The sequence below is a fragment of the Onychostruthus taczanowskii genome, unplaced genomic scaffold (assembly GCF_017590055.1).
Source record: "Onychostruthus taczanowskii isolate IOZ18803 unplaced genomic scaffold, ASM1759005v1 scaffold1, whole genome shotgun sequence".
NCBI lineage: Eukaryota > Metazoa > Chordata > Aves > Passeriformes > Passeridae > Onychostruthus > Onychostruthus taczanowskii.
The window spans coordinates 34,393,585-34,409,591 of NW_024496525.1; the positions used below are offsets into that span (position 1 = coordinate 34,393,585).

General features: G+C 41.2%; 2 protein-coding genes across 4 annotated transcripts in view; one reads left to right on the forward strand and one right to left on the reverse strand.

Moving 5' to 3' along the window:
* Window positions 1-567: 567 nt before the first annotated feature.
* Window positions 568-2,965, reverse strand: LOC121343742 (collagen alpha-1(I) chain-like). The gene is made up of 2 exons (XM_041419238.1): window positions 2,891-2,965; window positions 568-1,470 (listed from the first exon to the last, which is right to left on the reverse strand). Exons 1-2 carry the CDS (start codon window positions 2,963-2,965, stop codon window positions 568-570), a joined length of 978 nt encoding a protein of 325 aa, XP_041275172.1.
* PPP2R5E (protein phosphatase 2 regulatory subunit B'epsilon) overlaps window positions 1,258-16,007 on the forward strand; it is a 70,636-nt gene continuing 55,886 nt past the window's right edge. The window contains exons 1-2 of one of the 3 annotated variants that reach the window (XM_041415918.1): window positions 1,258-1,389; window positions 4,006-4,169. In XM_041415918.1, the coding sequence (XP_041271852.1) occupies window positions 4,013-4,169 (157 nt within the window). In that variant the 5' untranslated portion in view covers window positions 1,258-1,389; window positions 4,006-4,012. Of the gene's footprint in view, window positions 1,390-1,414; window positions 1,534-4,005; window positions 4,170-16,007 lie in introns of those variants that run through there. The other 2 variants (XM_041415831.1, XM_041416001.1) reach the window with 2 other exon arrangements.

The window sequence follows — 16,007 nt, forward strand, 5'->3', positions numbered from 1 at the left end:
GACTTGCAGAGCACGGAAATCACCCCTGAGCCTGCTCCTCTCCAGACTAAACATCCCTAGCTCCCTCAGCTGCTCCTCACAGGACTTGTGTGCTGCAGACCCTCGCCCAGCTTCCTTACCCTGCAGCCATTCCATGTATTTTGGAAAACCCCCAGCAAAAAGCAAACAAACCAAAACCATCAAACACCAAGCCACCGGGTAGATAAATTTAAACAAAATTTATGATATTTCAGCATGGTATCTACAAGCAGTCCTTGTGCTGGTCCCTGGTTCTAAGAATATATAAATATACTTGGGAGCAAAAAAAAAAAAAAAAATTAAAAAAAGCGATGCAGACATCGCTCACACACTGGGCTAAGAAACCCAAGGGCAGCAGAGATGAGTGAGGGGTGCAGCGGCTGCTTCCCAAATCAGGGAGCTGCCGGGTCGGTCCCTCCGGCTGCACCCAGAGCGGCCCCTCGCCCGCAGTCCGCCCCGGGAAGCGGCTCTGTGCCCCCCGAGAGGCTCCGACGGGGCTTTACCTCAGCCTGAGCGCGGTTTCCCCTCAGCAGCGCCGGGTTTTGCTGCTCAGCCGACGGGCCCCGCCGCTCGCCCGGCCGAGGGACGCGAGCGACGCGCGGGCGAGAGAGGCGAGGGACGCGCGAGGCCGCGCTGCCGGGGGAGGGGGCGGCCCTTTCCCGGCGGTCGCGCGGGCGAGAGAGTCGAGAGAGGCGAGGGACGCGCGGGGCCGCGCTGCCGGAGGAGGGGGCGGCCCTTTCCCGGCGATCCCGGCGGCCAAGGCGGCTCCGGGCGCCACTGAGGCGGCGCGTCCCGGCGGCGGCTCCGGTGGGCGGTCGGGGGCGGTCCGCGGGCGGGGGGCGGTGGCAGCAGCGCGCTCGGTTGTGAGCGAGAGCGAGTGCGTGCGAGCGAGTGCCATGGCCGGAGCCCGCTGAGAGCCACAATAGGAGCGAGACCCCGACGCCCACCGGGACCCCCCGCTCGCTCTCCCCCGCGCCAGCCGCCGGCGGAACAGCAGCGCTCCCCGCCCTGCCCGGCACTGCCCCCCCCCGCGCCCGCCGCTCCCCCTCGGCTCGGCTCGGCTGCCTCCCGCCTCGCAGGGCCCTTCTCCGGGAATGTGAAGAGGCAGCAGCACCGCAGGCAGCGGGGAGTGCACGGGACTGAGCGGAGCCGCCCGCGCCTGAACCCGCCGCCGACGCCGCCCTGCGCCGGGGAGGCCGCGCTGCCGCCGCCGCCGAGGCCGAGGCCTACAGGGCTCCTGCGCCGCCGCGGCAGCGACCGAGCCCGGCGAGAACCGCACTCGGGCCGCCGCCGCCGCCAGGCATCGGCCGCGCTCCGCCAAGGCCGCCGCCGCCTCCCTCCGTCTCCTGCTTCTCTACCAGGAGCGCCAAGGTAACTCCATCGGCGGCCCGGCGGTGCGGGAGGAGGCGCGGGGGGCTGCGGGAGGACATGTTCCAGCTGCGGAGATCCCGTCTGGAAATGACAGCCGAGAGCGGATAATTGCGCCTCTGCTCCCTTCCCCGCCGATAGCCGTCGGTATTTTCACTTCCCCCCCCCCCACCCCCACCCCCCCACCCCCGGGACCGGCGGATCTGATGAGCGTGGCTTCGTATTTACCAAAATACTCGGGGAATAGAGCGGAGGAAGCAGGGAGCGGTGGCCGGGTTTGCAGCTTTCCCCCTCGCACACAATAAATAATCTCGGGCTTTATTCCCCCCGCCCCCCCTCCCCCCCAGTGTTGGTGGAAACAGAGTATTTCCCTGTGATAGTGTATGCAGGGCAGCGAATGTTCATTTGGAGAGGCGAAAAAAAGATCAGTGTTTACTGTAAGGTTGTTAGGCTGGATGTAGTCTTGTTGAATTAGAATTAGATTTTAATAATTTATAAAGCAGGTTAGGGAAACTGTTACTAAATTTACAGCAGAGAAGTGTCAGTAAAGCTCCTTGCTGACACAATGATCCTGCAGTTTAAGTGATCTACTTTAGTCGCTGTCCATTATTACTGTTTTTATTATTTTTCGTAATTTCATTTGGAGAGAGCGTGCAAACATTTCTGCAGGGATGGTTACACTTTAATGATGCACGTGATGAGGAGGGGAAGCTTTCTGATGAGATGAGACCGGGCCAAACCGATTCAGGTTTAGGGAATATATTTTTGCTGATATATTCACAATTTGGTTTATGTAACAGGTAACTTTGTGTGTTTTTTGGCGGACTGTTGAAATCTTAGAAGTGGGTTACTAAAGTACAGGCCATTCTATTCCAGTTTATCTGACTTTTTTATTTATTAATCTTGGCTGGGGCCTGAATGCCCTGGTGATGGTGGCTTTTTTTTTTTTTTTTTTCCTTGCCCGGGTGATAAACAAGACCAGTTTAAGGTACGGGTTCATGTTGCTGATAGTATATTATATTTAGAAAGCCTAAGCTGGTAGTGAAAGAATACCTCAGGAGAAATCAAAAAGATGGAATAAGGTTTTTTTCATTATTGTAATGCCAGCTGCACAGTTCAGCTTCTGGGTGCTGCACATGCTTCCTTGAAGAAGCTATGGAGTTTATACTCCATTTTTGATGGATTCAGTGCACGTATATGTAATTTTGCATTAAATAGTTCTTATCTTTTGGAGCTTGTTTACACTGTTGCAACAAATCATGCTTTCAAAAGCTTTTCTTACAAAAGACAAACCCAAATAATGCCTGTTTCAGTGGATTTAGTAATCTACGAAGGACACCAGCTATTTCAATAAAAATAATAAGTACTCGAAAGTGTTCTGTATGTTGTGGAATCAACTTCTTGTAGCACACGAGTCACTTTGGTAATTGAAGTCAACAGACATCGAGGATGAGTAATGCTTTCCAAGGACATGCTCTAAGACCCTGATCCTGCAAGTGCTTACGCCGATGCTTAACTTTGCCCGGGTGCCTGTCCTGGCCGAAATGGACAGAGCTGCCCTCGTTAGTGGTCCTGTCATTAGTGCAGATGAGGCTGCTGGAGTTAACTGTGCGCCCAGCTGCTTGTAACGTGTAGGCCTGAATTCCTCCTGTCTCCTCTCCCTTGAGTATTACTCATGTAATACATCAAGCTCTGATGGGCCTTTTTAACAGACAGGACCAGACTGGTAAATAAAATAGCTGGATGTATTAATTCAGGGTTTGCTAGTGGTACAGAACCAGCTGCAGGAGTACCACCAAGGCAGGTTTTGTAGGAAGAAGCAATGCCCATTGCTTAGGCCAGCTGAAGTTGGGAAACAAACAAACTTTTGCTTGCAGAAGCCTTTTTTGGCTCTCTGCCTCTCTCTGCAAACCTTGTCTGTCTCATGCCCTTAGAGCAGCTACTGCTACCACACTGCCAGTTGTCCAGAAATACCAGGACATGGAATAACTACATGTAAAGGCACTCTCAGGAAAATAACTGAGTGTTTCTGAAGTGGAGAATAAAGAAGTGACATGCGCAGTTTGTCAGTGTCAGTGAAATTGTGAAACGTTTCTACTATAACATTTCTACTATCCTTTCCTAAATTTCTATAAAATCTTGTGTGTAGGTGTGGCAAATAAATGGAGTTTTTGTTCTGTCCTGTGTTTTTTGTCCTGTGCATATAGGTAACCTTAATGCCAAAAAACCATCTGTGCCTTTTTGTGTACCCATTCTTTAGCAGAGTAAGTTGAAATGACTTCATCCCAAGGAATGCATAATTTAAAGCTACAGTCAGGTCTGCAGGTGTATAAAGTTCTGTTCTGATGAAGTTCTGAGTGCAATGATGTCAGCATTAGGTCTGAAATTTTTGGCAAATGGAAGACACAGATAAAAAAGTAAGCAAGAGGAATTACTATGCTAATAATTAAGTTCCATTAAGTTTATTCCATCCATAAGATGGGTTAGCTCTCTGAACAGTTTATCTATTTGAGTTGTCAACAGGAGAGCAGTGCAGGAAGAAGATATTCGGGAAGTTTAGATTAATCTCTACCTGTTTCACTCATTTGGAACACATTTTTAACACATGCTTTCCTTCAGTAGGGATATGTCCTCAGCACCAACTACTCCTCCATCAGTGGATAAAGTAGACGGATTTTCTCGGAAGTCCGTCAGAAAAGCCAGACAGAAGAGGTCACAAAGCTCCTCCCAGTTCAGGTCTCAGGGCAAGCCTATCGAGTTAACTCCACTGCCTCTGCTAAAAGGTAAGATCAAACACAGTTTTTAATAAATAAAATAATTTCTACTCTACAACTGACTTTGAAAATCAAGGTACTCTATTGTCAGGAGTCACAGGGAAATTTTGCAGGCATTGAGAAATGTTTCATGCCAGATATGTATGTATTTAAGCTCTACAAAATATTTTATCTGTGACTTGAGGGTGTGGTAATTGTTTGCAATACTTTTGAAAGTTTCAAATGCTGATGTTAACCCCTACCATGACTTGAATTTTCAAGGCTCTCAGTCTTTGTGCAAGAGGATTCTGGTTTGTGAATCCTCAGCAGCTGACATAAATCTGCAGTAATTTTGGTAAGGGTAAATGGACTTGTGAGCTGAAGGAAACTGCTTTTTAGTATCTTTCCTTGGTGTGTGGATCTGCACCCTGTGGTAGTGGTGCCAACTGCAGCCCCTACAGCAAGAGAGGAGATGGGATCCCCTCTCATACCATTTGTGCATGGATAGCTCCCAGGTCCTGCCTTCTGCTAGATTTTGAAATGGAAAGGTCCCATGAGCTGCAGCCTCCCAAGGGGAAAGATGCTGCCAATCTGGTCTTAGGCAAGGCCCTACTGTTTTGAGATCTTGCATATGCCAATGCTGGTTGAGTTTCTGCTGGCAGATTTAACCTCTAATTGGAGAAGGAAAAATATGATCCAACATACTGCTCTTAAAAGGATGCCAATATCTCTGTGATACCTTGACTGCTTCCCCTGAATTCCAGTTATCACTGAATTTCAGTACAAATCCAGGGGTCAAGAGCACCTCTCAGCATGTCTGGTGAGGAAGGGGAAATCACCTTTCAGAAGTCTTCGACACTGACTTCTCAAATGGTTTATTTACTTCTGTGTATTTTTTTCATTGCTGTTCTTCATTTCTGCCTTGAGTAGTGAAAATAGTCATGGCTGGTGCTGATAATTCTGGAAAATAGGAAGTTTATTAGGTTTAATACTGTGTCTGTCTCTTTTCTTCCTTTTTGGGCAAGTATATTCCTCACGTTCTCTCATCTGCCTTGTTTCACGAATTTGTTAATCAGAGTATTGAAATATGTAACAGATATGGAACTGCACTTTGGTTAGTTCTCAACCCTACTTCATAAGGATACAGTAGTTACAAAAACAAAAACCTCAACAAATCCCAAACCCCCCAAAAATCTCTCAGCCTAATGTGGGTCTTCAAATTTAATTAAAAGTAGGTTTCTAAGATTAGTTCCAGTGGACCTGTCATTGCAGTATTGGGGGCTTCTTTCTGTGGCTTCCTGGAAGAATGCACAAATGGCATATCCTGAGTCAAGCGAAATGTGCACCAAGCCCCCCTGCACTGTGCCTGGTGGTGAATTTTATCCAGTATTTCTCAGTTTAGGGTTGGTTGGTGCCATTGGATTTGACTTTGTAGTCTGCAGTGAATATTATTTGTGATTCTTTGGATGATCCTGTGCAGGACCAGGAGTTGGACTTCAATGATCCTGTGGGTTCCTTTCAACTCAGGTTATTCTGTGATTCTAAATTTTTTTCCTCTCTTTGTTGTTGAACTCTTTTGTTGTTTTGTGACAATATGATAAAGAAGCAAATACTTCTTTCAAATAATTTGCAAGCTCAGTTTTACTTCTTCAGGTAATTTTTGATCTGCAGGTTATTTCATGCTAGTTGTTGCATTTCGGAAGGTGACTGGAGTTTATCCTTTGGCTTAAACGATTGGATTAGTGGAAAACATTTGGATTTGTATTTGTACAAATGAAGAAATTATTGTTGTAATTATTTCACTCTATTCTGTAGTCCCATTCAGGGAGTAAACCAGGCATGGGCACAAGCATAAGTAAAACAGTATGAACCTCGCCTTGCAGAAACACAGGCGTGTCCAGGTGCTTAATTTGACTACTGCAGCCAGTCCTGAGGATTGAGATATAAAACTATAATAAGATAAAACAAACAGATGGGGAGCAGAGAGTGTTGGTGAGACATTTATGATTAGTGTCATAATAAGTTACAATGGTCCAGCTTCAAATTAAGAATGTGATCCTGGGAGTTGGTTTTCCCTCTTTGCCTTAATACGGATTCCCAGAGGCGCAGGGTTCTACCTGTGCAGATTAATTTGTGGGATTTGGGCCTAACAATCTCTAAACAGCAGAGCTGTTGGTCCCTGCAGAAGAGATACTGGCAGCTAAAAATCATGCTACTGTTTGGAAGGTCTCTTGACCTACATTAATATTTGTAACATTTAGGATTGTTAAGTCTGCAAGAAGTGAGGAAATTATTTTCTCCTGTGTTTTTCATCCTTTTCTTGACTAATTTAATGAATGTCCTGATTATTTTTAAACTCTTACAGTTACACTCATCTTCCAACAAGTGACCAGTCCTATTCCTTCTGTCCAGTAACCCTATGATTTCCAGTTTTATCCTGGCAAATTTTGTCTTTTAAACCCAAATAGAGAAGAGATACCAGCAAAGTAGCCTTTTAACGTCTCAGAAAACTGAACTTTGTTTGGAGATGTGCAATTGATAAGCTTTCTGGTTGAGGTAAATTTCAAGTTTAATTAAATCTCTTCAGAAATATTTCAGTATGGGAAGTTTTTAGAAGATAGACCTCAAATTCATACTCATCAGATGTATTTCATATGCATCATGGAGGGATTTTGCTTACACAAACATGCTGTGCTCCCTTCTATTATTTTTTTTAATTTTTTGGTGGATATATTGCATACTGACATTGGCAGGCTGCTTTATCTCAAACAACGCTTTATGGCCTTGAGTATCTTCTGTGATTACAAGAATCATGTATGCAGAAAACTGGGTAACTGCTTGGTCCATTCCTTGCAAGTTTTTATACTCTGCCTGTCACCATAATGATCTGAGCACCTTCCAGTAGTGTATTAAGTGATGTGACTACACATCTGTCACATCTTATCTGCTCTCCTTCCTTTCCCTGGGGGCAGAGTCACATATAGTGAAATGGCTTGTTTTGGTAGTGTTTTAATGCAGTCTGTTGCCTTCTGTGAGTATACACGACTGTATTGCAAAAACAGATAGATAAGCCAGTCTTGTTGTTGTTCATTCGGTAATAAAAATATTTTGGGAAAGAAAAATAAGAGAGATGCTATGTTTTGATGCTGTGTGCAAGTCTGGAGGATAAGCTGCTATTTAAGAAATGGAATAAGAACAACTGGAATTTTCAGTGTTGCTCATTTCAGGAAAAAGTATAGAGAAATGAAGTTGTTGCTCTCATATTTTTTTAAAAAATCATGTGTGTGTGGTATCAGTTTGTAAACAAACAATGTATTTGGAAAGCAAGGTGTTCTTTCTGAGGCTCTGCTGGGCTGAGTTGAGGTTTTGAAAAACCCCAAGTCAAAAAACTGCTGTTTGCCTAGAGTAAAGACTTAAATTTTTAGATGATTTCATTATTTTTTTTATTTATTGCATTGTGACTAAATCTGATTTGATGTTATCTTTTAAAATCTAACGAATGTACAATAAAACACTTTAAACCCAGTGTTTTCTCCCTTGTTTTAAGTGTAGAGGAATGCAATGGGAAGTGCACGCGGGATTTGTGGCACAGTTGCATTTTGCCTGTGCGTGCTCTTCTGTATGTTTCTCACATGCATTTTTTGAAGGTTGCATGCTTTTCCCTGGTGTATCTTGCAGTGCATGATGGATTTTGGCTTTACTTTGAAGAGGCTGCTGGTATTACCCAGGCTGACAGGTGCCTTAGGTGTAACTGGCTTGTGACAGAGCAGTCCTGGTGAAGGGCCCTTGTTTGGGATTGTAATTCCATCTCTGTGCCTGAGATTCCCTCCCAGGTTTGCTAACCAGGTTTGTGGCTTGCCTCAAATCGAGCTTGTTCTGTAGAGGAAAATAGGATTGTAGATGCATTGGATAGGTGTATTATTTATTGGAGGACTATTTTGCTTTCATTTTGTATAGCTGCTCTTTTTACTTAGAAGTCTCTAGAGGTGGAACAGCAGGAGTGCAATGTTAGAAAGCATTTGGCTGGAAAAAGAGTATATTGTAAGTGCTGGACATGTGAAAACAGCAATTTCAGTATTACCTGCAAAAGGGGGAGGGGGAGCTCATTTGTATTTCTGCCTGGTGTCTGTAGAGATAGGGGAGTGTTCAGAGGATGAAAACATACACAGAGATGATTAAAAACATCATGTGTCTTAAAAATACACATTTATCATCCTGAGAAATTGCACAGAAAACTTGTATGTTGCTCGCAGCATCGTTCCCAGCCCCCTGGCCCTCATTACAAATATAGAAGTTAGGCAAAGCAAACCATCCAAAAGCAAGACTGTTAATTGTTAAATCATTTGTATCCCATTTTTGTAATTCAGGGTGTGGTTTTTTTCCTGTCATCCTTCCACATTTTCCAATGATTTAATATAATTAGTGAAGGTTACTTTCATGTTCTTTGCAACAATTGTATATTTTTGTTGAAAACATTTCAAAGTATGATTTTTATTTTTAGATGGTTTTTCCTCCTTTAAATAAGCACTTAGAGCAGAAGTTCTCTGTCAACAGTACCAATTGCTTTGCTACCTCAATATTATGAAATTTATTGAGCTTCTAATACATTTATCAGACAGTTTCCATGGCATTAAAGAATTGGTGTAGTGGCAACAAAAGAGCATTGCATAGTCAAAAAGGGAAAAATCTCTTTCCACTTGCTGTTTGCTTGTGATCATTAAATTATTTCCCTATAGCTGAGGTTTTATTATAAGCTTTTCTTGTGAATCTTACCTATTGGTCAAATGCTGAGGTTCCTAAAGAGTAAAAAATCCTAATCATTCGAAAAGACTCTTGACTGAGAACTGCAAGATGTGAACTTCTTGTTCAAATGCAGTTACTTTTGAATTTTTAAAATATTCCTTTATAAAAAAAGTATCCAGGCCTTTGCAGACCTATGGATGTCACCTAAAACTCATCATATGGGAAGTAGTTATGATTTGAGTTGTAGAAGAGGAAGGATTTTGTTTTCTGTTGGCTTCCATGGGAGCTGCCTGCTTAGCTTGTCTTTGCTGCTCTTGATTTGAGACATTTGGAATGTTTTACAGATATCAGATATACAAATACCAGTAAACTGTTAATAAAATAACTGAGCTAAATGCTCTCTTCTCATATATAAACAGGAATTTAGGGTCATAGTGGTTGTGATTTCCCAAAATAAAATTCAGCTTTATTTACAGAATTAGAAATAGATCTTAGGACTCCTAATTTATTACATGGAAGAAACACTGGAACTTGGTTTGAGCTGCATGTACATAATCAGGGATGAATCCTGGAACTGCTTCTAGGAATTTTATGCCCATTCTGGTTGATATAAATCTGGACATAATGGGCCATCTCTGTGCAAGATTTGGGAACAGGGCCACAATCTCAAAAGGGAGAAGGACTTAGGCCATTTAGTATTTTCTTTATGAATATGTATGATGTTCTAGTCATAAGTAATAAATTTCATCACTTTTGTTGTGCTCTTGTCAGTTGGTTTTTGAATATGCACTTAGCCTTCTTTATAGTCTGTTTACATCTGTTGATTGTAGAAAATTTTTTCCAGTAAAGGTTTCTGGTTGTTTCAATACATTAATTATTTTCTGGGTTGTTTTGGGGTTGTTTTTTTTGTTTTTGTTTTTGTTATGTTGATTGTAGAAAAATTTTTCCAGTAATCTTAAAGGTTTCTGGTTGTTTCAATACACTAATTACTTTCTGCGTTGTTTTGGGATTTTTTTTTTTTTTTTTTTTTTTTTTGATTGCTTGTTACTGTCTCCCATATTGGAAGTGTATTTTTGTAGGACAGCATTTGTAGAGAATGGGCAGGTTAAGTAAAAGAAAAAAGAAATACCCACTTATCTTAACAGTGTATGGGTGAAAATGCAGTTGGTGAGGAATTCTGTCAGCTTACCCCAGTCTCCCAATGTTTGCAGTCAGTTCTCTATATTCATTTCTGAGTCTCTCTAGGACTGACAGTTTTCCTGTGGCCAGAGTGGTGGTGGGTTATTTTTTGTTTTTTGGGGGAAGGTGGTTTTTTGTTTTGTTTTGCTTTGCTTTGCCTTTGAAGCCTCCAGTGTAATTGTTTTACTTCCGGAATTTCTCAGTCTGGCTTCTGGAAGTGTTTAGTGATGATGATTCCCACCTTTTCCTTTTCTTTTTTCTTTTTAATATTTTTTAAAGTGAAGTAAGTTGTAATTATGTAAAATGTGTTTCTGTACTCTTCACAAGATTGAGTCTAAAATCTTGATAATTTTCTGCAGGATGTTTAGACTTTATCATAGAATCACAGTCACAGAATGGTTTGGGTTGGAAAGGACCTTAAAGATCATCTCGTTCCAGCCCCCTGCCATGGACAGGGACACCTTCCACAGACCAGGTTGCTCAAAGCTCCATCCAGCCTGGCCATCATCCTGAAAAACTTTTGGTTTCAGTCTGTACTTGTACAGCATGTCTTTCTAATGTTTCCCAGTAATACTTATCTCTCTAATAATATTGCCATTTTCTTTTCTGTGCCCAAATGTAACTCTATGGGTCTGTAATAAAACCTCCTGTTTCTGTAATAAGTACCTCCTTTATATTCCTTTCCTGAAGTACCTTCAACAAGTACAAGTTCTGCTTCAGCCAAGCTATTATTTCTATATAGCACACATGATTGTTGAAGTATAGTGCTTCCTTTATAATTGATTATGTTATGGAGCTCTACTCCTGTGAAAGAACACATTTTCCATATCTCTGGAATTATGTGTGTATTTATAAAATCTGTGTTTGTGTATATTACATGTGTATAATACATGTGTATATACATAAGCTCTAGACGTATTTAATGTCTTATACAAAGTTTATGTTTTGAGTTTATTTAATTTTCTGTTTTTCAAATGGGAGAGTGCTTCTGTTCATTGGTAGAGCTTTATAGTAAGGCAGCAGTCCTTTCACATTCATCCATTGTAAGCTACTGCGTCCCTGAGAAAAGAGCACTTTCATTAATGCTTTCTGGGGAGTGGGAGGAGGACACACAACTATTTTTAGGTTCAGGGTAACTTCCTTTCACCTACAGTTTTTTCATTCAAGTTATTACTGTTTCTTTGACTCAATCAGGCAAAAATCCTTAGTAACAGAGGAGGGGACTTGGGGAGTTCAGGGAGTTTTGGTAGGGTGGGTATTTATGGATTACTGTACTCTTGATAACTGTATAACTTAAAAGTATCAGCAAATGGGCTCACTTTGCTTCATAAGAGGTTAAGGCAAATCTATTAGAAAAATACTAGAATCTTCCTTGGCAGCCTCCCTGGTAATGTCATTCTGGTTGCAGGTGCAGTGACAGGAGGGTTTTTTCTGGTGGTAAAAACTTCTTCAAGAAGTTCTTGAGCCAAGTGTGGCCTCTCATCTGCTGAGAGAAGTGTCTGGGGGCCACAGTGTAAAACAGATTGTTAGAAACATTCCACCTCCTTCTGATTTCAGTGTGTGCTTGATCCTGTGTCCTCTCAAACAGTTAATTCAGCAAATCTGAAATGCTGGTGGATATTTATGTAGGGTTGATAATTTCTCTGTCTGGTTTTCTGCTTAAAATATAGTGCAGCTACAGTGTGAGTATCTTTATCAATCGTTTCAAAAGATAAGACAGCTGTCCAAAGAATCAGTGTAAAATACTTTTCTGCCCTTGGTTGTTGCACTTGATTGAAAATTTTGTCTGTTTTCAGCAAAGTCTTGAAGTTAGACCAAAAAGGAATCAGTTTGATTAGGAGTAATAATGATCGACAGTAATGGAAGGTTTTTCACCAGTAGTTTTTTTCTAATTGTTGTATTAAACAAATCTAAGAATATGTACAGTTTCAGAATTACACATGTCAGTATCATTTTACTTTTGAATTTCCTGTAGGAAGTTTATTTTTCATGTCACAGTATGTCTGATATTAACCTTTTTTTTTTTTTTGGCTTGAAAACAAAGTATTGAAGATTTTATTTTAGAACACTTGGACATTTTTAGTACATTTTATAAAAAAGGATCATTATTTTGTATTTATTCTCTTTATTGATTTTTCCACTCTTCTTCCTTTCCAATATGTATGACAGATTCTTAGACTGTGGTATTTTCCTTGTGTGTGAAGTGCAAGGTCCTTCCTGTAGCATCTGCAAGAGTCTAGGGCAGAGAAGGAAAATAATACAGCAGGACTGCTGTACCTAGTTAAATGGGCAGAAAACAAAAAAGTGAAATGGATCATTTCTGGGTAGCTTCTCGAAAGAAAAATTAGAATATCAGATTGCTGTAAAGTCTGTTTTACAGGGTTGGACATGGTGCCAGCTCTCCTGTAACAGCAGTTTCTCGTGTTCCCCGAGCTGAAGAGCTTGTTCTAATACCTCAGTGTTGGACTTCAGAGCTGACCGAGTTACAAGAGATGTGGAGACCTCAGACAGCAGTCTGCTGTTCTGATTATAGAAGTTTGTGCATAATTAGGGTATTTCTGAAGATTTTTATGAATTGGAAAAGGTGCATCTCCTGCAAAACATGAGTCACAGATTCTGCTGTCCTTACTTGATAGAATTTTGCAGAAGTTGAAGTAAACCATTAGTGGTATCTCAGGGGTCATGAGTAAATGCTGACACCTTTGTGCCCCTGCTGGTTAAAAGTATCAGTTTTAGAACCTGACCCCCAGCAGGAGATATGATAAACTACTCAGTTACAAAAATTTTTATTCTGAAAAATAAGATACTATCATGAAGGATAAGGTTAAGTTGAAATTGTGTGTTGTCCTGAGTTCTTTGCTGTCAGATTTTGATTAAAACAATGAAATAAATATAAGCATGGTTATCTGTTTGATATTTTTCATTGTGAAGGCTGACTGGGGAAAAATGTAATTGGGGTGTTGGGGGTAGCATTTCTTTGTAAGGTTAAGGAGATCTGTCATTAGAATTGTTTGTGAGTTTCTAACTCTTTGAGGAGAAAAAATGTTTAGTGTCATTAAGAAGTAACTGTAGTTGGATGTGGTCTGTATTTTTCTGTGGGATTCCTGGAAGGTTTTTAGGAAGTTTTAGGGATGCATTGTGTGTGATGTATTTTTTCATAATGCTCATGATGTAGCTACCTAGTCTGAGTTGTGTGTTGTTTGGGATTTCTATGCTTCTTTGCAGTGTCATGAGTTTAATGTTATTATGATTTCCTTGGCTTTTTTTTTTTTTTTTGCATATGCTTGCACTGAACTTGGATTTTCAAGTTTTACAGCGTAGGTGGTAGCAAATTTGTTTGTTGCTTCCAATACTTTTGTCATATGGATTATGCTGCAAAGGAAATCTACTGCAAGTTAAGTTAAATTTCTCATATTACAAATTGATACTGTGGATAGTTAGAAACTGAGGGAAGGATGATTTCAGATTTTTGAGGAATTAAATATTCTGATTTTTCCTTTATGTTACCCAGTAGGATGTACTGTGAACGCATAAACTTTCATTAGTTTTCTTGGCAAGTTTTGCTCATGTGCTCTCCACTTTCACATTCCAACAGCAGGACATAGATGTTATATGCAGTCTCTGCATAAATTAGAAAGTCTAGTTAGTGTTTTCTGATTTCATATAAGGTTAACTGTTCAAAACTGTTTATAGAGAATGTTTTCCCATCGATGTGTAAGCAGAAATGCAAAAGGTGGTGATTACAGCTGAGACAGTACTTGAATTGCTGTCGAGAACAATACTTATTGGTTGAATATTGTCAGCGTTACCAAGGGAGAGTAAATTTGGCAGCTTGCTCTCTTGATGTCTTCAAATAACGTTTTTGGGATAGCTTTTTGAAGAAGTTGAGGTGGTACTGTGTCATCTTGGTTCTCCTTCACTTTCCCTTTATTCCACCCAGCCCGTACTTCTCCTGTTTTCTTCTGTGCTTGTTCCTTATCACTGCCTTCCTCACTCCCACTTCTTTTTCTTCCTGCACTCTCTGATGGATACGATAACATATTTTTCCACAAGAGGGTGATAAAACTCACACGTGTTAAGTGAGCACTCCAGGTGGAGGGGATTGCAGAGGTTATTGACAAACTCAATAGAATTAAATTAGTTGTACTTATACAGAAAAAAATAGTCTGGTCACCTTCAGCTCCATCCATGTGTTACAGTGGTTGTTTGTGTGCACTTACGGAGGCAAGACTAGACCTGTCAGGATGGAGATCCACCCTGGGAAGAACATGCCAGCTCCATCCTGCCTCTGTTGCAGTAATCAGACCTTGCTGCAAGACAGTCTTTTGTATCTGTTATTCGTGCAATAATTTTCCTTTTCCATTCTCCCCTATGCACTCTCATAAGTATTTCTTGCTTTTTTCCCCTCCCTCTCCTGTTTACTAGGATACAAAACCTCCTTCTTCACTGGTCCTATGAAACTGCAGTGGTTGAAATTTCTATTCATCTTTAAAAAGTGCGTAAAGAATGAAAAGGTGAGGCAGAGAGAGAGAGAGAAAAACAGCCACTGCTGTGATAGAGAATCTTAGCAAAAATTTGTATCTGTTTTTGACTGTACCCAGACTTGAACAAGTATTTTACTCAGGACTAGATGCTCTTCAGTTTTTCTTTTTAGGGCTAGGAAGGCTGATGGAAATAAATGGTTCTTAGTCCCTCTGACAAGAGCATCTCCAAAATTGTGTTCCTTAAGTGGTAGAGACCATGACTAGAGTTCTGGCACCTGGGCTTGGCTCTTGGAAAAATGGTGTGGTGTGGCTGGATGACAAAGTTGTGGGAGCAGATCCATTATATATGTGGGAGAGGGTTGGGATGCAGGGCTTTTTAGATGACCTTCAAGAAGAAGTCAGCATTTCGGGGTGGTTGTTAGCCTGGATTTTGGATGCCATAATCTCAGAAGAAGTGTCTGTTGCTGTAAATTGCTTTGGAATATGATCTGAGCTGCCAGATTAAATCTCTGCAGTCACAAGTAAAAAGAGCTGCTGTGAGTCTCCTAATATTAGAGAAATGAGCAAAGGAGCTCTATACTGTGGGTTAGGTTTTAGCCAGGCAGTGGAAAGGCTCCTGGAAAAATTCTAAACACTTCATTGCCATGAGTCAGCTGGAATCGTGGCAAGGAGGGAGAGAGTAACAAAGTACTTGAGGTTATGTTTACTCCATCCTCCTATTAACTGTGAAATTCCAGGTCACAGAGTGAAATTTCTCACTCTTCTTTAATTTCAGGAAAAACAAACAAGTGTCCCAAAACAAACAAGTGTCCCAAATAATAAATAAAAAAGATTCTGTCTTTTTTTAAAAGAGTTGATGGTCTTGTCAGAATATTTTTTAATATTTAGTTGCCCTTTAACTGTAGGAAATTCCAGTGGCAAGAGAAATGTGTTGAATGTCTCAGGACAAGTCTGTTCCTCTTCCTGCTCTTTTATTGTCCTGTTTGTCCCTAAACTACCACATCCATAATGTGCAAAGTCAAGTTCAATAAACAGCATTTGGAGCTCCTGATTCGTGGGCCAAGTTTAAGTTTTGGTTCAGGTATCCCATAATCTCAAATGGGACAAAATCTTCCAATTAACACTCTTGAGGTGAACATCCCACCCTCACAGCAGAAAAAAACAATCTACAAAACCCAAATAATACTTAGAATTTCTGTGTATGCTTCTGAGCTGATTCTGATTATAAGGGAATTGGGGACATTCTAATTTCCATTAGCAATGTAAAACTATTTTTCTTAAGTTTTTGGGTTATTCTCCTAAAGAAAGAATGCCATAGTACCTAGAAAAAAAAGTAAATGGCTAGAAGCAGGCTTTGAGCATCTCAAAGCAAGTTTCTCTAATTTCCTGTTTGGTAAGTAACAATCATTCCTCTTCCAGAAACTTTATTAATCAAGGACTTTACAGAGGAGGATTGCCATGC

Excerpts from the sequence above, each read along its gene's own strand:
- LOC121343742 (XM_041419238.1), bottom strand. The coding sequence starts at position 2,965 with ATGACAGGACCACTAACGAGGGCAGCTCTGTCCATTTCGGCCAGGACA. Across the intron at positions 1,471-2,890 it reads GGGCAAAGTTAAGCATCGGC|ACGGGATCTCCGCAGCTGGA; the intron begins GTAAGCACTTGC and ends TGTCATTTCCAG.